The sequence below is a fragment of the Diabrotica undecimpunctata genome, chromosome 1 (assembly GCF_040954645.1).
Source record: "Diabrotica undecimpunctata isolate CICGRU chromosome 1, icDiaUnde3, whole genome shotgun sequence".
Lineage (NCBI taxonomy): Eukaryota > Metazoa > Arthropoda > Insecta > Coleoptera > Chrysomelidae > Diabrotica > Diabrotica undecimpunctata.
The window spans coordinates 111,489,847-111,506,575 of NC_092803.1; the positions used below are offsets into that span (position 1 = coordinate 111,489,847).

A 16,729-nucleotide genomic window follows, 5' to 3' on the forward strand; every position below is an offset into this window, starting at 1 on the left:
TGGAAATACTAATTGCAGGTAGTTCTTAATTTCTTAGGTAGTTTTTGATTTAAAATTTTATTTATTGTGTGTTCGTTGTACCCATTCTTTACAGCTATTTGCTTAATCATATTTAATTCTATCTCGAAGTTGTTATTTGACATGGAAATTTCTATTAAGCATGTAACATGCTATGGTAGGCTGTCAATTTATATTGTGTACGATGGGATGATGAATTGTGTATAGTCGTGTCAGGTGTCAGTATGGATAAGTTTATAAAATACGTAGAACTCATGTTTGTTTTTAAGTCTGATAATTTTTAAATCTAGAAAATTTATGGATTGATTTTGTTCTATTTCTATTGTGAATTCAATATGACTATGTGATTTGAACTATGAAATTTTAAATAATTTAAAATAAAATTTGTGGAAGCGTTGAAAACAAAAGTTTTCAGTATTTTATTGTTAGATAAAATGAATTCTCATTAAGTAACGGTCGAATCCATCACTTATTTATAAAGTTAATTTATTAGATCGATAGTTAGAAACGTATCCTCCTAAAATAATTAATCACATAGAGGGTCTATTACAGATCTTACAGTTTTTAGCTAATCTTTGCTTATAATTTGTTAAATTGTAAATTTTTTCATTTGTTTTATTATAACACAAAAGTTAAAAATCTACTATATAAAATAAAATATATAATAAAGTTTGAACCGAAAACAATAAAATAGTGTAAATTTTAAAATAAATAGCAGTTAGAATAAGAAGGTAACACATAATAAAAGGAGAAAAAATAAGAAACGATGGATAAGAAAAAGTATAAACAAAAAGAAAAACAGGAAAATATAAAAAACAATTAAGAATAAACACATTGTAATTGTAGCTACTTACTTAAATACAATTTTCTTAAATGGTGCAAGCTTTTGAGCTGATCCTCGCCGAGACTTTGGATTCTATTTCCACTTAAATCCAATAACCTTAGCGATGGCAAATTCAAGTCTATAGAAGATATCCCAGAAATCTCATTATGCTTCAATATGAGATGCTCTATATTTCTAGGTAATCCAGGAATAAGACTCTTTAAATTATTATGACTGACATCAAGCTCATATAGCTGTGTTAAGTGTCTAAAAGTAACTGGATGAAAATTTTTGATATTATTGCTAGACATATTAATATGCTCTAATAAGGGAGTAGGTAGAAAAGCTTCTGGATCTATAAAATTTAAGCCATTTTGACTTAGGTCAGCTCTTCTTAGTGCCCCTATGTTTATTAGAAACCTAGGTTCTAGCCTTCTCAAATAATTCTTAGACAGTTGTACGCTTTTTAAAGCAGGAAGATTCCAAAACGGAGCCCTTCGGGTATCTGCGATAGAATTATTGGTAAGAATAAGGTCTCTTAATGCAGGCATACCTATAAATGCCTCTTTGTCTATCATTTGCAATTGATTGTATCCTAAGTTAAGTTGCTCTAAAGTGGAATGACCCATTAGAGATCTGAACGGTATAGCATCTAGTTTATTATAACTTACATCTAGATATATTAATCTAGGGAGATCTTCTAATATTGACCGTAGTTGCGCAACGTTACTTAAAGCGTTATCTTGAAGGTATAGTTCTTCAAGCACACTAGGTTGATAAAAGCTTTGGTGTTGAATTCTTCTTATCATATTTTTACTAAGATCTAAAGTTTTAAGCACAGGGAGTATATGAAACGCTCCTTTTCGTATTTCCCCTATCACATTATTAGACAGATAAATTCTCTTTAAAGACCGCATATCTACAAAAGTAGCTTCTTCTATGATACCTATATAATTATAATCTAATTTAATAATTTCCAAATTTGGTAGCTCTCTACTACTTCTTCCTATCATGCCAGGATCGCTGATTTTGTTACCTACTAGTGATAATTCCTTAAGACTAGGTAGCCTACTAAATGTTCGTGGATGTACCCACTCTAATCCACAGTAAGTAATATTAATAAGATCTAACTTGGGAAGATCGTCAAAAACATTAGCCTCAAGTCTGTTTAGTTTTGGACAAAACTGTAAATGAAATTTCTCGAGAGAAGGATTGTCTTTGAAATTTGACGCAGAAATTTCTACTAAGGAAGTCGATTCTACTTGAACATATCTTAGAACAGGTAATCCAGAAAATATCGGTAACCGCTTTAATAACTTTGATCTTATCGTTACAGCTTTAAGGTTTTTAAGATGCATCAAAGATGATTGAGGAAGACTGCTAAGTTTTGGTTCGACTATAAACAGCTCCATTAGACTTGATTCTAAATCTGCTAGCCAGTCTGTAGAAACTCGCTCTAAAGTGTTGTATCGTAACATTAGTCTCAGTATCTTTAAGGGCGAGAATGTTCGTCCTGGAAGGGAAGGTAAATAATTGTTTTCTATTATTAGTTCGTCTATGGGTATTGTTATATAATTGGCAATGGATTTGAGGCTCTCCAGTACAGTAGATAAATTGCTGTGAGAACACCTAAAAAACAAAATATATCATTAAACCATTTTTATCTATTTGAAGCAGAAGCTTAAGTATACGTATAATTAATATCTTAAGAATAGTATTTATGATTTAACAATATTATACATGCTTCATTTCGCGAATGATCAAGTAGTTATCGCACAAGACCAGAAAGATTTACAGATGACGACAAAGCGATTAATATAAGAATACAAGCGATGGGGTCTAAATGTTAGTTGATCAAAAACTAAATACAAGTGCATAGGAGAAGTTGAAAACGACGAACTTGACTAAAAAGATGAAAAGATAATTTTGTCATGTTCCGAATATACATATTTGGTAGTAAAGATGAAAAGAAGTGGAAGCATTAAGACAGAAATCGAAGAACGAATTATAATAGAGAAAAATGATAGGCGCACCGAACTTACTACTATGATCTTAAACTATCTAAACAGAAAAAGATATAGCTATATAACAGTATTCAGACTGATGCACATGACAAATGAACCAATATGACAAAGTACGTACAGAACAACCACCATCATAGAAGAAATACAGCAAAAACAAACAAATGTCTAGATGTTGATAAAACATTTCTTTTTCTTCTAATTCCTTTTCTTCAGTAGGGCAGTGATAGTTGATAATTATAATATTAAAGAACTTTAATTTAATTCGTAATGTACACATTCTTTTACTTAACAGCTGAAAGGCTAGTATATTACATTTTATTTTCTTAGTGTCTTAATATAGTCTGAACGCCACTACCAGTTCTTTACTGTCAGTTGGTTCACCACTTTGTAGAATAGTGTGTGTTCTTGTGTCTCTGATCTCATTACCATTTTGTCTCATTGCCATTTTGTTTGTTGAATGGCAGCAATAGTGAGTTTATGTATAGATAGTTCATTAAATAGGTTTCTATACATACCAGGTTTATTCAAGGTTCTAACATTCCACGTTCCTATTTAGAATTTCATATTTTGTTGCCTAAGGCTTCTGCCATCTGTTGGTTCCGTAACTACAGTCTTTTTCCAGAGATTAGTAGTTGGCCCATTGCCCAACCCTTTTTCAGAGGACCATTTCTCTTTCCACTGGGGTTGATTACCTAATACCTAATCTCTGGTAAGGCTGCTCACGTTTGCTAGGATTCTTCCGTGTTATTAAGTCACACTTCTTGGAGGTGAGGACAGGAATTGAGTAGGAATGGCTAGAGGTGTTACCAGGAAGTTCTAAATGATCTAAAGAATGCTTTAGTTTTGGTTTGAAACCCAAAACCATGAGATAGATTTTCTAAAAAATACCTACCTACCTCTCATTGTATCTTATCCCACTCCTCTACTAATTTTAATTGATTATGTTTGTAAATCTTGGTCTAGATGATTTTTGATAGTAAAGTTTTGATGTATCGTAGATCAACATTTTACACGTTGAATATATGCGGCAATTTTTAGAGCCTCTCTGCCCATATTTAGGTATATGCCAACGAAGTCTTTTTTTCTAAATGTAAAATATTGTTTATTAAAAATCAGCGGGTATCAATAAACAACCAGTACTGGTCGATGAATTGGCTAAAGAGAGGAATTATTGTTTCGTTAAATATGACAGTTCATGACGTGAAAAGAAGGCGCGATAATATAGAAAGTGCTCGAAAAAGACATTTTTCTGACCTGAGAATATCGTACCTTTATTTGACAGAAGAGAAAAATATACACCCCGGGTAGACATAAAATTAATACAAAAACATGTTAAATCTTTCAACCCTTCTGTATCACATTATCGCATAGCATGCTTCTCTCAGGAGATATCTTCCGCGTGATATCACCATCACTATTAGAAGTATGTATAAAGATTTTATTACAGTTCATCCAAATATAAAGTGTTTATATGAACTATATAGAAAATGCGTATCTAAGGATTAAAATATTTCCTTCGCACCGTTGGGCCATGAAGAGTGCAAATTGTGCGAGAGGTTTAAACTTCGCAATCCTGAACATACCGAAGTCATTATGGGAGGAATATAGTAACTATAACTTCTTGAAAGAACACATCAAAAAGTCTAAGAAAGCACGTGTAAAGTACAGGGCTGGTGCAGAGTATGGTTTTTCATCATCACAGTTAATGTTGCAGAAGGTGATTATGTTGACCAGAATCGATAAGATCAAAAAAGTTGTGTTTTGCTAAAACATTATAGTTTTAACGAAACCTTTGTGCCTTTTGAAACCATGAATGCATATTAGGAAGGAAAAAGGAAGACTTGATAAGTAGATTTCACGCATTTATGTTGCACATGCATGATGTAGAACATTATATTCATTTGGTTTGACAACTGTGCAGTCTGCATCTCCATTGTGCCATTCAGGGTGGCAGAATATGTTGTAATAAGAAAAAAATAAACAGTAAATTGATAGATAACATATTTTATTTCTTGTTTCATGTCCACATTCTCTTCCACAGTTTTACATTGAGTATTGATTTAGGAGGAACCGACCGATTATTCATTTTAGGTACATTAAAATCAGTTATCACTTTTCGTTTAACTCAATCACTACAAGTATCTGCTGCAATAGATTTCCTGCAAGTTGTTTTAGAAGTTGAATTGGGTGATTTCTCAAATCTTTGTATTTTTTGTACGGATATTGATTTCTTTATACGCTTAGTTTATTGATTTGTAAATAATATACAAGATTCATTGAGGATCATTTTAAGAGCTTTAAATTAAAATCTTTGTATGACATCTCTATATTGAAACAAGATGCCGTCTGCGTAACTAACTTCACCCGTATGTTTAAAAAAAAATAAATAAATAAAAAGCGAGTTATTTTGTGATTTTTCTATCTGCTTACTAATTAACATATATAACTTGAACTTCCAAGTGGAGCATAGAGCCACTTTATAGGTGCATACAATTTCCTTTTAGAAATTCGGCGACATCGTTGTCGGTTTCCAGGGATTTATTGTTTCTCCAGGATTTAATAGTCGTTACTATCTCCATTTTGGAACGGGCTTCGGAAGATATATGTAAATCTACATTTTGCAAGGTCTTTGACACTTTCATTCTCGTTCTCCCTGGGCATACCTAGCATTTCCTGGAAATATTCTTTCCATCGGTGTTATAGCTGTCTAGTCCTCTTATGTTGTGCTCCTGTTTTTGCTTATTTTGTCAGTCGTTCAGCCCATTTATTTTGGTCTCTTCTTGCACTTCAATAATTTATTATTTCGTAGCTTTTTCGTTGCATCCTCTAATATTAGTTATTAATGATCCTAAGTACATAAATTGGATTATCACAGAAATATATTTTATTTCCAATTGGTTTATATATTATATATAAAATAAGAACAAAAACGTTTTGATGTTTTAACTAATCCTTTTGAATAATTTTTAATATATATTTTTTTAATAGTACAGATATAATATTTTAATTACAGAAACAGAACTTTTTGTACTTCCTTTTAATATCTTTCAAGATAGTTGTATCGCCTACATAATCTTTCTTCAATTTATAGTGATACCATCCTTATATCATTAGGTAACCTTTGATATTTTCTATTCACCATAAGTTTAAAGCAGAATAGTGTGATTGATTGCTTTACTTTTTTACATTGACGCTGATATTATTAACTAAACTATTCTTACATTATTAGTTAATTATATGAAAAACCTTCCGAAATAATATTATGTACAAATATTGAAATAAACCTTCTCCTTCGTCCTCAATTTTAAATAGTAAAGAAAGCTAGACTATTCTTCAGCAGTAATATGTACAAGATTAGCGTGTGTGCTTATATCTTAAAAATTTAATAAATTCCATTAACAAAGAAACAATATAAGAACCATGCTTTAAGAAAAATAAAAACTTTTTGGATACCCTCAAAAGAAACATTGACTTTAATATAATTCAAGTACTTATGCTTTATACAATATTACATTTTGAATATTTAATATCGTTACATTTAAGTATATATTAAACAGAACTTACCATATTTGGTACTCTTTTCCTTTGATTAGACACCTGCATGGTAAAATAGCTTCCTGCGGAGGACATGTTTTGTCAGTTGTCTGTATTTCTGTAATTAAAAGTGCCGACACAATCAAAACAAATAGTTGCGCTTTTAGTCCAAACGGCATTTTGTTATATTCATTATTTTCAATGACTTATTTATCAATTGTTCTTGAATGGCTATTCTTATTGAATACGGTTGGTTTGACATTTTTCATTCGAAACACTCACTGTCCTGCAACAATTGAAATGTTATGATTAAATAGAAATAAGTAACATCAAGCATCTAAGTTAAATATTATTTATATGAAATAAAACCACACTTTACTTAATTTGAATGTGGTTTTGACGTTTCGCTTCCCACCCTTGAAATCTTTTTATCTCATGATTTATTTCTTTCCAATCACCTTTAGACAAGACGAAAAGCTCGTTCGGCAAAATATTGCCATAAGATTTTTTTGCATAATCACTTTCATGAGATACCCCATAAGGTTCAAGAGGTCGCCCAGGGGAAAAGTTGTTCAAATTGTTTAAACAATTTTTTTTAAACAAATTTTAACAATAAATTTTTTCGGACAGGAAATTTTTTTTTATTTCTTGGATCATTCTGAACAAAAAAGATCTCTTGTAGTTTTTCTGTTAACTTGATCGTTTTGGAGTTATAAATAATTTTGAAAAAACAAACCCGCAAAATTACGATGTTCAAGTCTCAAAAACACAAGTAAAAAACATTATTTTTGAATTGGCCAAATACCATAATTCAAGTTCAAACCTTGTTCTCTTATTTCCCAATAAGTATTTTGGGCCTATTTCTCTTTAAAATATTGTTTTTTATTCGTTAATAACGCACTTATGACAGGACCATAAGAGAGAAACAATATATAGGGCACAAATTTTTCCTAGTTTAAATTTTTATTGTACAAACTGCCATACGCGCTTTATTATCATTTAAAAAACAATGGATTAATAGTTATTTATGCACCAAGGGTGTTATTAGGATCATTACGCCCGAAGAGCAATATAATCTAGCCAGAGGGTCTCTGGTTTGAGGGATGGATGGATATTTTCGAGATTACTTATTCTTTTTATTTTTAAGATATGCCTGGAAAAACGCTAAATTCACAAGCGCAGCAACTTGTGTTGAATTTATATGAATATTTTGAGTTAGACAGAAGTAATGGAGGACTTTTAGAGCCTCTTACATCTGTTCAAGAGGTAAAATATCAAATGCATGTTTGTTAATCAGTTACTATTACATAATTATTTTTTAAGAGAGTTGTCGCTGCTTTAAAAATATGACGGCGGACAATATACTAGATAAAAAAAAGGGAGAAAACAATCTTGTCCTTTCAAAACCAGGCAAAAATAGACGTCGTCTTAAAAGTAAGACGACTGATATGCCCGGGGCATCAAAAATCCCAGTACGGAATACTTTGTATGATATGTACCAACAGAGTAAGTATTGATTTTTTAGTGTGAAGTTTATCATAAACAAGAACCTGGGTAGATACTTCAATTTTCATGAAACTTTCTATCTACTTATTTTTGGCTTTAAAAGACGATAATGAATTCTTTTTTTTTTTCAGAGAAGCATGTTACTCAAGAACTGCACTCCATAGAGAGCAAATGGAATAATATCAAAACAGCAGTGCTGACAGCAGCAGCGTCCACCGTGGGAAACAAGAAAAAGAAGAGAAGAGGAACATGGTTTGATGACGAGTGCAGGCAAGCGATAGAAGAAAGAAACGAAGCGCACAAAATGTACATAACAAGAAGAACACGGGAAAGACGAACATCATTTGAAGTCGCAAGACGGAAAGCAGACAAGATATGCAGAAACAAAAAGAGAGCTTATGAAAATGGACAAATAGAAGAAATGGAACAAAATTTCAAAAAAAAACGAAACTAGAGGAGCTTACGAATACCTAAAAAAGATAAAAAGTGGATATAAACCTCAAACAAGCCTATGCAAAGATGAAAGTGGGCAAATAATCAGTGACCAACAGAAAGTCACAGAAACCTGGAAGCATTATTTTCAGACCCTACTTGGAACACAAGTAGATATGGAAGATGAAATGGGTACGAACCATGTAGAAGAGAACGAAGTTGAAGTAGAAGATCCAACCATAGAGGAAGTTCTCGAAGCTATTAAGGCCCAGAAAAACAATAAAGCCCCGGGAGTTGACGAGATTCCAGCAGAACTGTATAAGGTAGGTGGCAACCACCTATCAAGTCATATCCACGCGCTTATCAAAGAAATATGGCAAGAAGAGAAAATACCCGACGAATGGAAGAAAAGTATAGTATGCCCAATCTATAAAAAAGGAGACAAACTCCAGTGCAAAAACTACCGTGGAATTTCTCTACTATGTACAGCGTATAAAGTCCTCACGTATATTATAAACCAGCGACTCCAACCACTAGCAGAAAATATTATTGGAGAATATCAGACGGGCTTCAGACGGGGAAGATCGACAATGGATCAAATATTTACAGTCAAGCAGGTCTTGAGCAAATCGTGGGAACACGACATTGATGTTCACAACGTGTTTGTAGACTTCAAACAGGCATACGATTCAGTCAAAAGGGACAGACTATACTATATATTGGCAGAATTAGCAATACCACATAAGCTGATTAGACTCATTAAAGCCACAATGGATGAAACTCAGGCATGTGTACGAATACAAAACAACCGGACAGACTTTTTCAAAATCTCGCAGGGACTAAAGCAGGGAGATGGGCTGGCACCAACATTGTTTAACCTGGCACTGGAGTATGCGGTTAGGCAAATGCAAACTGGACGAGAAAACCTACTGACCAATAAAACGGTTCAACTGGCTGCCTACGCCGATGATATTAATATTATGAGTAGAACATCAACAGGAGCACAGGAAGCATACGCAGAGTTAAAAACACAAACGAAAAGGCTAGGTCTGGAAATTAACACAGAAAAAACAAAAATAATGGTACAGATGAGAAGAAATATAATCCCACAAAACATTATGCATAAAGATGACATTGAAACGGTTGGAAAGTTTACATACCTGGGAGTAGAAATATATGCCGATGGAGCAGAGGATGGAGAAATACGAAAAAGGATAACCCAGGCAAACAAAGCTTATTTTGCCCTCTCCCATATATTTCGGTCTAAAAGTGTCCACCGAAATACAAAGATGAGAATCTATAAAACTTTAATTCGGCCAATAGCATGTTATGGCAGCGAAGCATGGGTCCTGAAAGAAACATCCAAAAACAAACTCGACACATTCGAAAGAAAAGTACTGAGGAGAATACTAGGACCTGTGAGGGAAAACGGAATCTTCAGAATTCGATATAACAACGAGCTCTATCAACTGTATAAGGAAACACCCCTGTCAGACCTCATTAGAATACAAAGATTGCAATGGGCCGGACATGTGATACGAATGGGAGAGGATAGGCTACCAAAACGAGTACTGAACGCCAGAATGCAGGGAAAGAGACCAGTTGGAAAGCCAAGAAAGCGCTGGGAAGACACAGTAAGCAGCGACGCACAAGCACTTTTAGGAGTCCGTGTATGGAGAAGAGCAGCCACAGACAGACAAGGGTGGAGGCAAAAAATAAAGGAGGCCAAGGCTCATTTTGGGCTGTAGTGCCGTAGAAGAAGAAGATGTTACTCTGCGGAGTTTCACCTGTCAATTAAGAAATAAAGAAGTAGTGGATATTGGAAAATCATCGCTTAGTACAATCGACGAACATTAATTGAGCTAACTAGTATTGCTGCTCTAAGAGCCAGATTCCTTCGTAAGTATATGGAAAATCTTGAAAGTGTGTTTACAAGGGAAGTTGTTTTTTTGATGAAACTTGGATTTACTCCAAAGGAAATAAAACAAGTTCTTGGCAAGACAATAGTGCCAAAAGTGTTTGAAAACTAGGAGGTTATGATGGTAAACGTTTTGTAATTGTTCACGCTGGTTCACGCAAAGGATTTGTTTCGGGAGCAAATTTATTGTTTTGTTCAAAATCTAACGTAGCTGATTATCATGGAGAAATGAACACCGAACTTTTTACTAAGTGGATAAGAACACAATTAATACCTAATTTAGAAGGGCCATCATTGGTTGTAATGGATAATGCTTCTTACCACAGTCTCCTTTTAAATAAACAACCTTCAAATACTTCAAGGAAAGATGAAATTATTAGTTGATTGATCACAAATAATATTAAATATGAACCACATTTTTCTAAAGCTGAATTGCTACAAATAGCCAAAAATAACAGAAAAGAAAATATATATGTAATTGACGAGATGCTCAGAGAATATGGCCATGAGGTATTGGGACTGCCTCCTCATCACTGTGAATTTAACGCAATAGAATTAATTTGGGCAAATTGCAAGTCGTATTACAATAAGTATATTGGTATAGATGGGCACAGGCATTTTGATACTTTTGTTTTAAATAAGTGGAATAAGGCATTAAAACTATGTAATGCAGATATTTGGGAGAAATATGTCAGAAATACTAATGAAATTATCAAAAAATGGTATATCCGAGGTAAGAGTATGGTGAATGTTGACATTCAATCAATTATAATAAATCCTGGTGATAGCTTAGATTCAGACAGTGGCGAGAATTAAAATACATGAGTTTTTATTTCGGTTGCATTCGGTTGGCAGTTTATTGTTATATAAAAAAAAAGAGGTTAATCTTTGTATATGGGTATATTTTATAAAAACCCTAAAAGGGCTACATTAAAAACACGAACGTTTTCGGAACAACAGTTCCATCATCAGGTTAACTGTCAGTTACCAGCTGAAGTCCGCTTGAAGAGGTTTACTCTCCGGACACTGGAACTCACTTAAAAGCATGGGTGTATGTTACCTGAAGTAAAATTTAATTAAAATATTAAACACCAAATAATATTATCAACATTATTTACTATCTTGGGTAATTTTAAAGGGTATTTACCCAAATAATTTGGGGGCTCAGGCATGGTAACCTGTATTTTAACCTGATGATGGAACTGTTGTTCCGAAAACGTTCGTGTTTTTAATGTAGCCCTTTTAGGGTTTTTATAAAATATACCCATATACAAAGATTAACCTCTTTTTTGTGATACGTGGTATACAGCCAGCTACAGGAATTATTTTCCTTGTGGATTTTATTGTTATATAGTTACCCAATCTTTTATTTCAGTCTTGTTTGAAGACATGTTTGGTATTTTCTCTAAGAATATGCTATGGTGTGGAGCGTTATCTATTATAATTATTAGGGATGGTTCAGATAAATTTTTTAATAGTTGATTTTCAAACCACGATAAAAAATTTGCTTGATTCATTTCTTCATGGTAGTCCATTATAGCCGATTTAGAGGAAAATATAGCCTGTGTACCCTTAATGAAGCCATTTTCATTACCACGGTAAATATAAATATATTACGGTTTTCCATCAGTTGTAATAGATTTTACACATATTTTATTCTCATCTTGCCATAAGCAACATATAGATCTATAGATCAAGTTTCATCTATGAAAACAAACTTGTATAGTTCTTCATTATATAATCTCAAAGATTCTACTCTCTTCACAGCAATATGACATTGTTTTATCAGTCTTCGCCTTGGATCATCTTTTATCCATTTAAAACCGATGTCTTTCAGTACAATATTGAGTGACATACAATAACCACTAAACAGATCTTTTTCCTTCAATTGAATCCATAAATGGGTCAAAGTCACATGAGTGACAAAAGATAGAGTTGCAATTCTGACTTTTGGGTCCCCAGACAAAGACGAGTGTTGGTAAGATTGTAATATTAAAGCTTCTTAACAATATTAATATACATTACATACTATACATTACATAACATACATATTACATACCTTGGATGCAGCCTAAATAAGGAATGGGACCACTCACAGGAAATAAGATGTCGTATAGAAAAGGCGAGAGCTGTCTTCAATCGCCTCAGGAACATTTTATGTAATATGCACCTGAACATTGATATAAGAACACGAGTCTTGAGATGCTATGAATTTTCTAGCCTTTTATATGGAGTCGAAGCCCGGACCTTGACGGAGGCAACATCCAAACGATTAGAAGCCTTCGAAATGTGGTGCTACCGCTGCATGCTCAGAATTTCCTATATCCATCTTGTTACAAACAACACAGTGATCCAACGTATGAATAAAAATCTGGAAATTATGCGTATCGTGAAAATCAGAAAGATGACATACTTAGGGCATGTGATGCGCAATGAGAAGTATCAACTAATTCAACTAATTTTACAAGGTAAGATAGAAGGCAAAAGATCTCAAGGGCGCAGAAGGACATCGTGGTTGAAGAACATCAGACAGTGGACAGGAATGACTACCATACATCTATTTAGAACAGCTATCAATAAAGTTGTATGGACCAACGTGATTGCCAATATCCACAGAGGATAGGCACCCAAAGGAGAAGAACTATATTAACTTTGTTGTGACTTTTTTTAAATTTATTTATTACCGTTATATATTTATGTTTATACTAGTAATAGTCGGTATGAGGTTTAAGTTGTTTAATGTTGGGTCCATAAATCTCATCAATAGTGAGTAAGAATAGACACTTCAATAAAAAAAAGAGTGTGTGTACTTAGTACGCACGTAAGAAGCTATACTTCTATTATATGATTTCAGTGAAATAAATATATTTTAAACAGTTTATTTGTATTTTTTTAAATATTAAACTAATTTTAATAGTTTTTGTTTTTCCAAAAAAGTCCTTAAAATAATACCAAGAATAAAAAAAAGTAAGGTAACAACACGAGGTGTTCCACAGCTACGTGATTCCGTAGCGGTTACCCATCCAAATCAGAACCGCGTTCGATATTGCTGCTATGTGACAATAAAATAAAATTGACACAAAATTAATTATTTTGGCAGATTGTACAAATAATATTAAGATTACTTTTTAATTTTGTTTTGATTATATTTTTATTAATCCTATTCCCGACGAATACTAATCCAAATACACAAAAATTATAACAAATAATATATTTACTAAATTTAACTTTATAAAATACATCCACAGGGATAATAGCCATTTCCTAATTATTAAATTGACAGTAGCAGGTATCAATGATAATTATCTACACATCGACATCATTTTTAAATGAAATTTTTATTTTGCGAGAAAAATATACAATATATACAGTGACCGGAAGGAAAAATATTTTTATCAATAACTCAAAAACTATAAATGATAATTTCGTGAACTTACATTTTTGAACTCTACATTGAATTCTCTATTGATTTGACTAATAAAAACGAAACCGGAAGTCGACCTCAAAACCGGAATGCAATTTTTAGTTCATCAAATGTCGACATGGATATCATTTAGCAGTTAATTTTGCATGCTGATCACGAATCCGGTGTCAGATTTACTCTATCTTGACGTTTTATGCGCGTTTCGAGTCACTTCCGGTGTCGGATCGCAACCGGAAGTACATATTTAGATTCGTCTCGACGAGACCTTTCGATCCATATATACATTGTGGGGTCTAAAACTTAAAGTAAATTTTAACTTCCGGTCATCACAAAACCGGAAGTGAATTTTTGTACCAAAAATATATCTTGACAATCTCATACGTAATACTAATAATATTCCGAAAAAATATTTTAATTATCTAATATGGTTGTTGAGTAAAGTGGTGGACAAGAAAAGGGCTTAGCGTTTTATTATATAAGATTGTTTGAAAATGAATCATGACGCACGGGAAAAGATAGAGTGGACGTACTTTATGTACCAGTGGTGTTACCGGATGATTACTATATACATAACTATTAAACCATTGTTTTTTATTTTATAATGAAACGCGTATGGCAAGGCAGGTGCTTATTTATTAATGTGCTTGATTAATGATTAAAAAATAATACTTTAAAATTAATTAGGCCCAAAATGCTTATTAGGATAGAATGATAGAATAAGGTTTGAACTTGAATTTAGGTTGTTAATTTAATTAAAAAATAATGTTTTTTGTTTGTGTTTTTGAGCCTTGAAATCGTTATTTTGCGTTTTTTTCAGTTTTTAATTGTTTATTACTGAAAACGATCCAGGTTACAGAAAAACTACAAGAAACTTATTTTGTTCAGAACGATGCAATAAATTTAAAAAAAAATTGTCCTGGTTGAAACAGTTTATTGTTATAATTTGTTTAAAAAAAATTTCTTTAAAAACAAAACAACTTTTCGCCTGGGTGCCTTGTCTTAGCCTTGTCTAGTAGTCTGGTTGATTTTAACACAGGTTTATTTAATGACAATCGTGATAAAAACATATTTTACTTAAAGTAAGAACAGCCTAGGCAGTATACATGGAATCTGACCTACTACCATATTATTATTAAATTACTAACAAGATGCTTAATATACAATATACATTTGGTACTGATTATCGCATTACCAAATATTGTGAAATATATAGTTTAAGATAATAGACGCAATTTTTGCTATAAGGCATCAAATTAAAACATACAAATCAAGAAACTATATGCTATTAATATTGTAAATAATAAAGCTCTATTCGCTCTAAATAATAAAACTTAAATAAAAAAATTCTGCCAAAAAGTTTTTTTAATTTGCTCCCAATTTTGCCGTTTGATTGATTTTTTGGTGCAAAGATCACTTGAGTATGGTGTTTTGCGCTGAATCTATTATAATATGTGTTTTGTCGTACGGTCGGTTCATTCTCCATGGTATCTGGAGTTACTGGATGATTACCAGCCGCCGCTCGAAAAGAGTAACAAAGACATCTCTTCCATCGTCTTATTGTTTGAGAAATTAGTAAAGTTTCTATTAACATCAATGAGAGGTTTAGCAGTGCTCTTCTATCAACGGGGTGCTACTGGTAATATGGAATACTTTACCGGTTTGAAGTTATATATATATATATATATATATATATATATATATATATATATATATATATATATATATATTACAAGGTTTATTAGTACTCTATGCTAAGAGGGCACCTCGATTGTTAAACAGAGATGTCGGTTTGTCCAGTCTCGATGTGGCAGAGTCTTGAGACCTTGACTGTTCACGAAATGCAAAATAATTTTAAGTCCCTTTCAGACTTTTACTTATTTCGACAATCACGTTTCAACATCAAAGTGCTCACTTCGAATCGTTACTTTTCACAAAATAATTCTAAGTCCTTTCAGAGCTTTATTTGTTTCGGAGGAATGGTTTAACGGCAAAGTGCTACTTCAGCTCGTTCACCAATTCAGGGAATAACTGAGGAGTTTGCTGTAAGAAGGATGCAGCTCCATATTTGGTAATTGTTGGGAAATTGAAAAAAACTGTTTTTTAATACAAGTTTGTATTTTAACCCGAAATACACAATATCAATCGATTACAAACAGATTTAGTCAATACTTGAGACTATTTTCAAGTAGATAATTTTTGAAAAAAAAATTGAAAAAAAGTTGGATTTGCAAAAACTCTTTTATTCGGTTACAACAATCAAACGTGTATGGTTTGCCTACTACAGGTTGGTGTCAAAAAATAGCATTCAGAAAAAAAATACAAAACATTAAACACACGGGCAAACACTTCATTCATTCATCTACCTGGTCGTCATCATCCGTTCCAGATGATTCGGTTTTCTGGTTCTCTGCCATTGCTGCATCACTTGTGAGAAGGGTGTAAAAAGCCATTTGTTCCATATAAACGAATCGTGTTGCCAACTGCATTACATCTGCATATTTAGCTTTTTTGACAGGTATAGGATTGCAATAGACAGGAATATCGGAAGAAACTGAGAGGTCGCTGTCAAGGTTTCTCAAGATTTGGAATAAGTGAAAACTCGGAAGGCCAGTAGATATACTGACTTTAATACCATCTAAATGTTCATTGCTGTACTGGAAAATTCGGTATTTGGAAATCTGGAATCTTTGCTTTTCTGCATCTGAGATAACTTTTTTAGAATGTCCTTCATAGTGACCACTAAAGTTCAGGATCATATTTTGTTTTACACGAATGGAAATAAACTGTTTGGATGATTGTTTAACAAAATCAGCATTTTGTTGGGGGCTAATAACGTAGTCCTTCTTCCTTAAAAACTTCTCAATAACCCCAAAGCAGCGATCTCAGGAAAGCGGTGCTCTATCCTGTCAATAGACCTAGTTCTCACCAGCAAATACAGAAACTGAATCATTACTGAGTTTTTGTTTTGCGCAGCAGCATTAGCGGAGAAAAGTTAGTTTCATCATTTCAGAGAAGTCAAAGGTCAGAACCTCCACTTCGTCGCTATGCTT

General features: G+C 32.9%; 1 protein-coding gene across 2 annotated transcripts in view; it reads right to left on the minus strand.

The window, feature by feature from the left end:
- The window catches only part of LOC140452464 (uncharacterized), a 146,511-nt gene that overhangs the window by 32,733 nt on the left and 97,049 nt on the right, over positions 1–16,729 (minus strand). For both annotated transcript variants that reach the window (XM_072546752.1, XM_072546743.1), the window contains exons 2-3: positions 6,430–6,685; positions 873–2,470 (exon numbers count right to left, since the gene is read on the minus strand). In XM_072546752.1, the coding sequence (XP_072402853.1) occupies positions 873–2,470; positions 6,430–6,578 (1,747 nt within the window). In that variant the 5' untranslated portion in view covers positions 6,579–6,685. The remainder of the gene's footprint in view (positions 1–872; positions 2,471–6,429; positions 6,686–16,729) is intronic.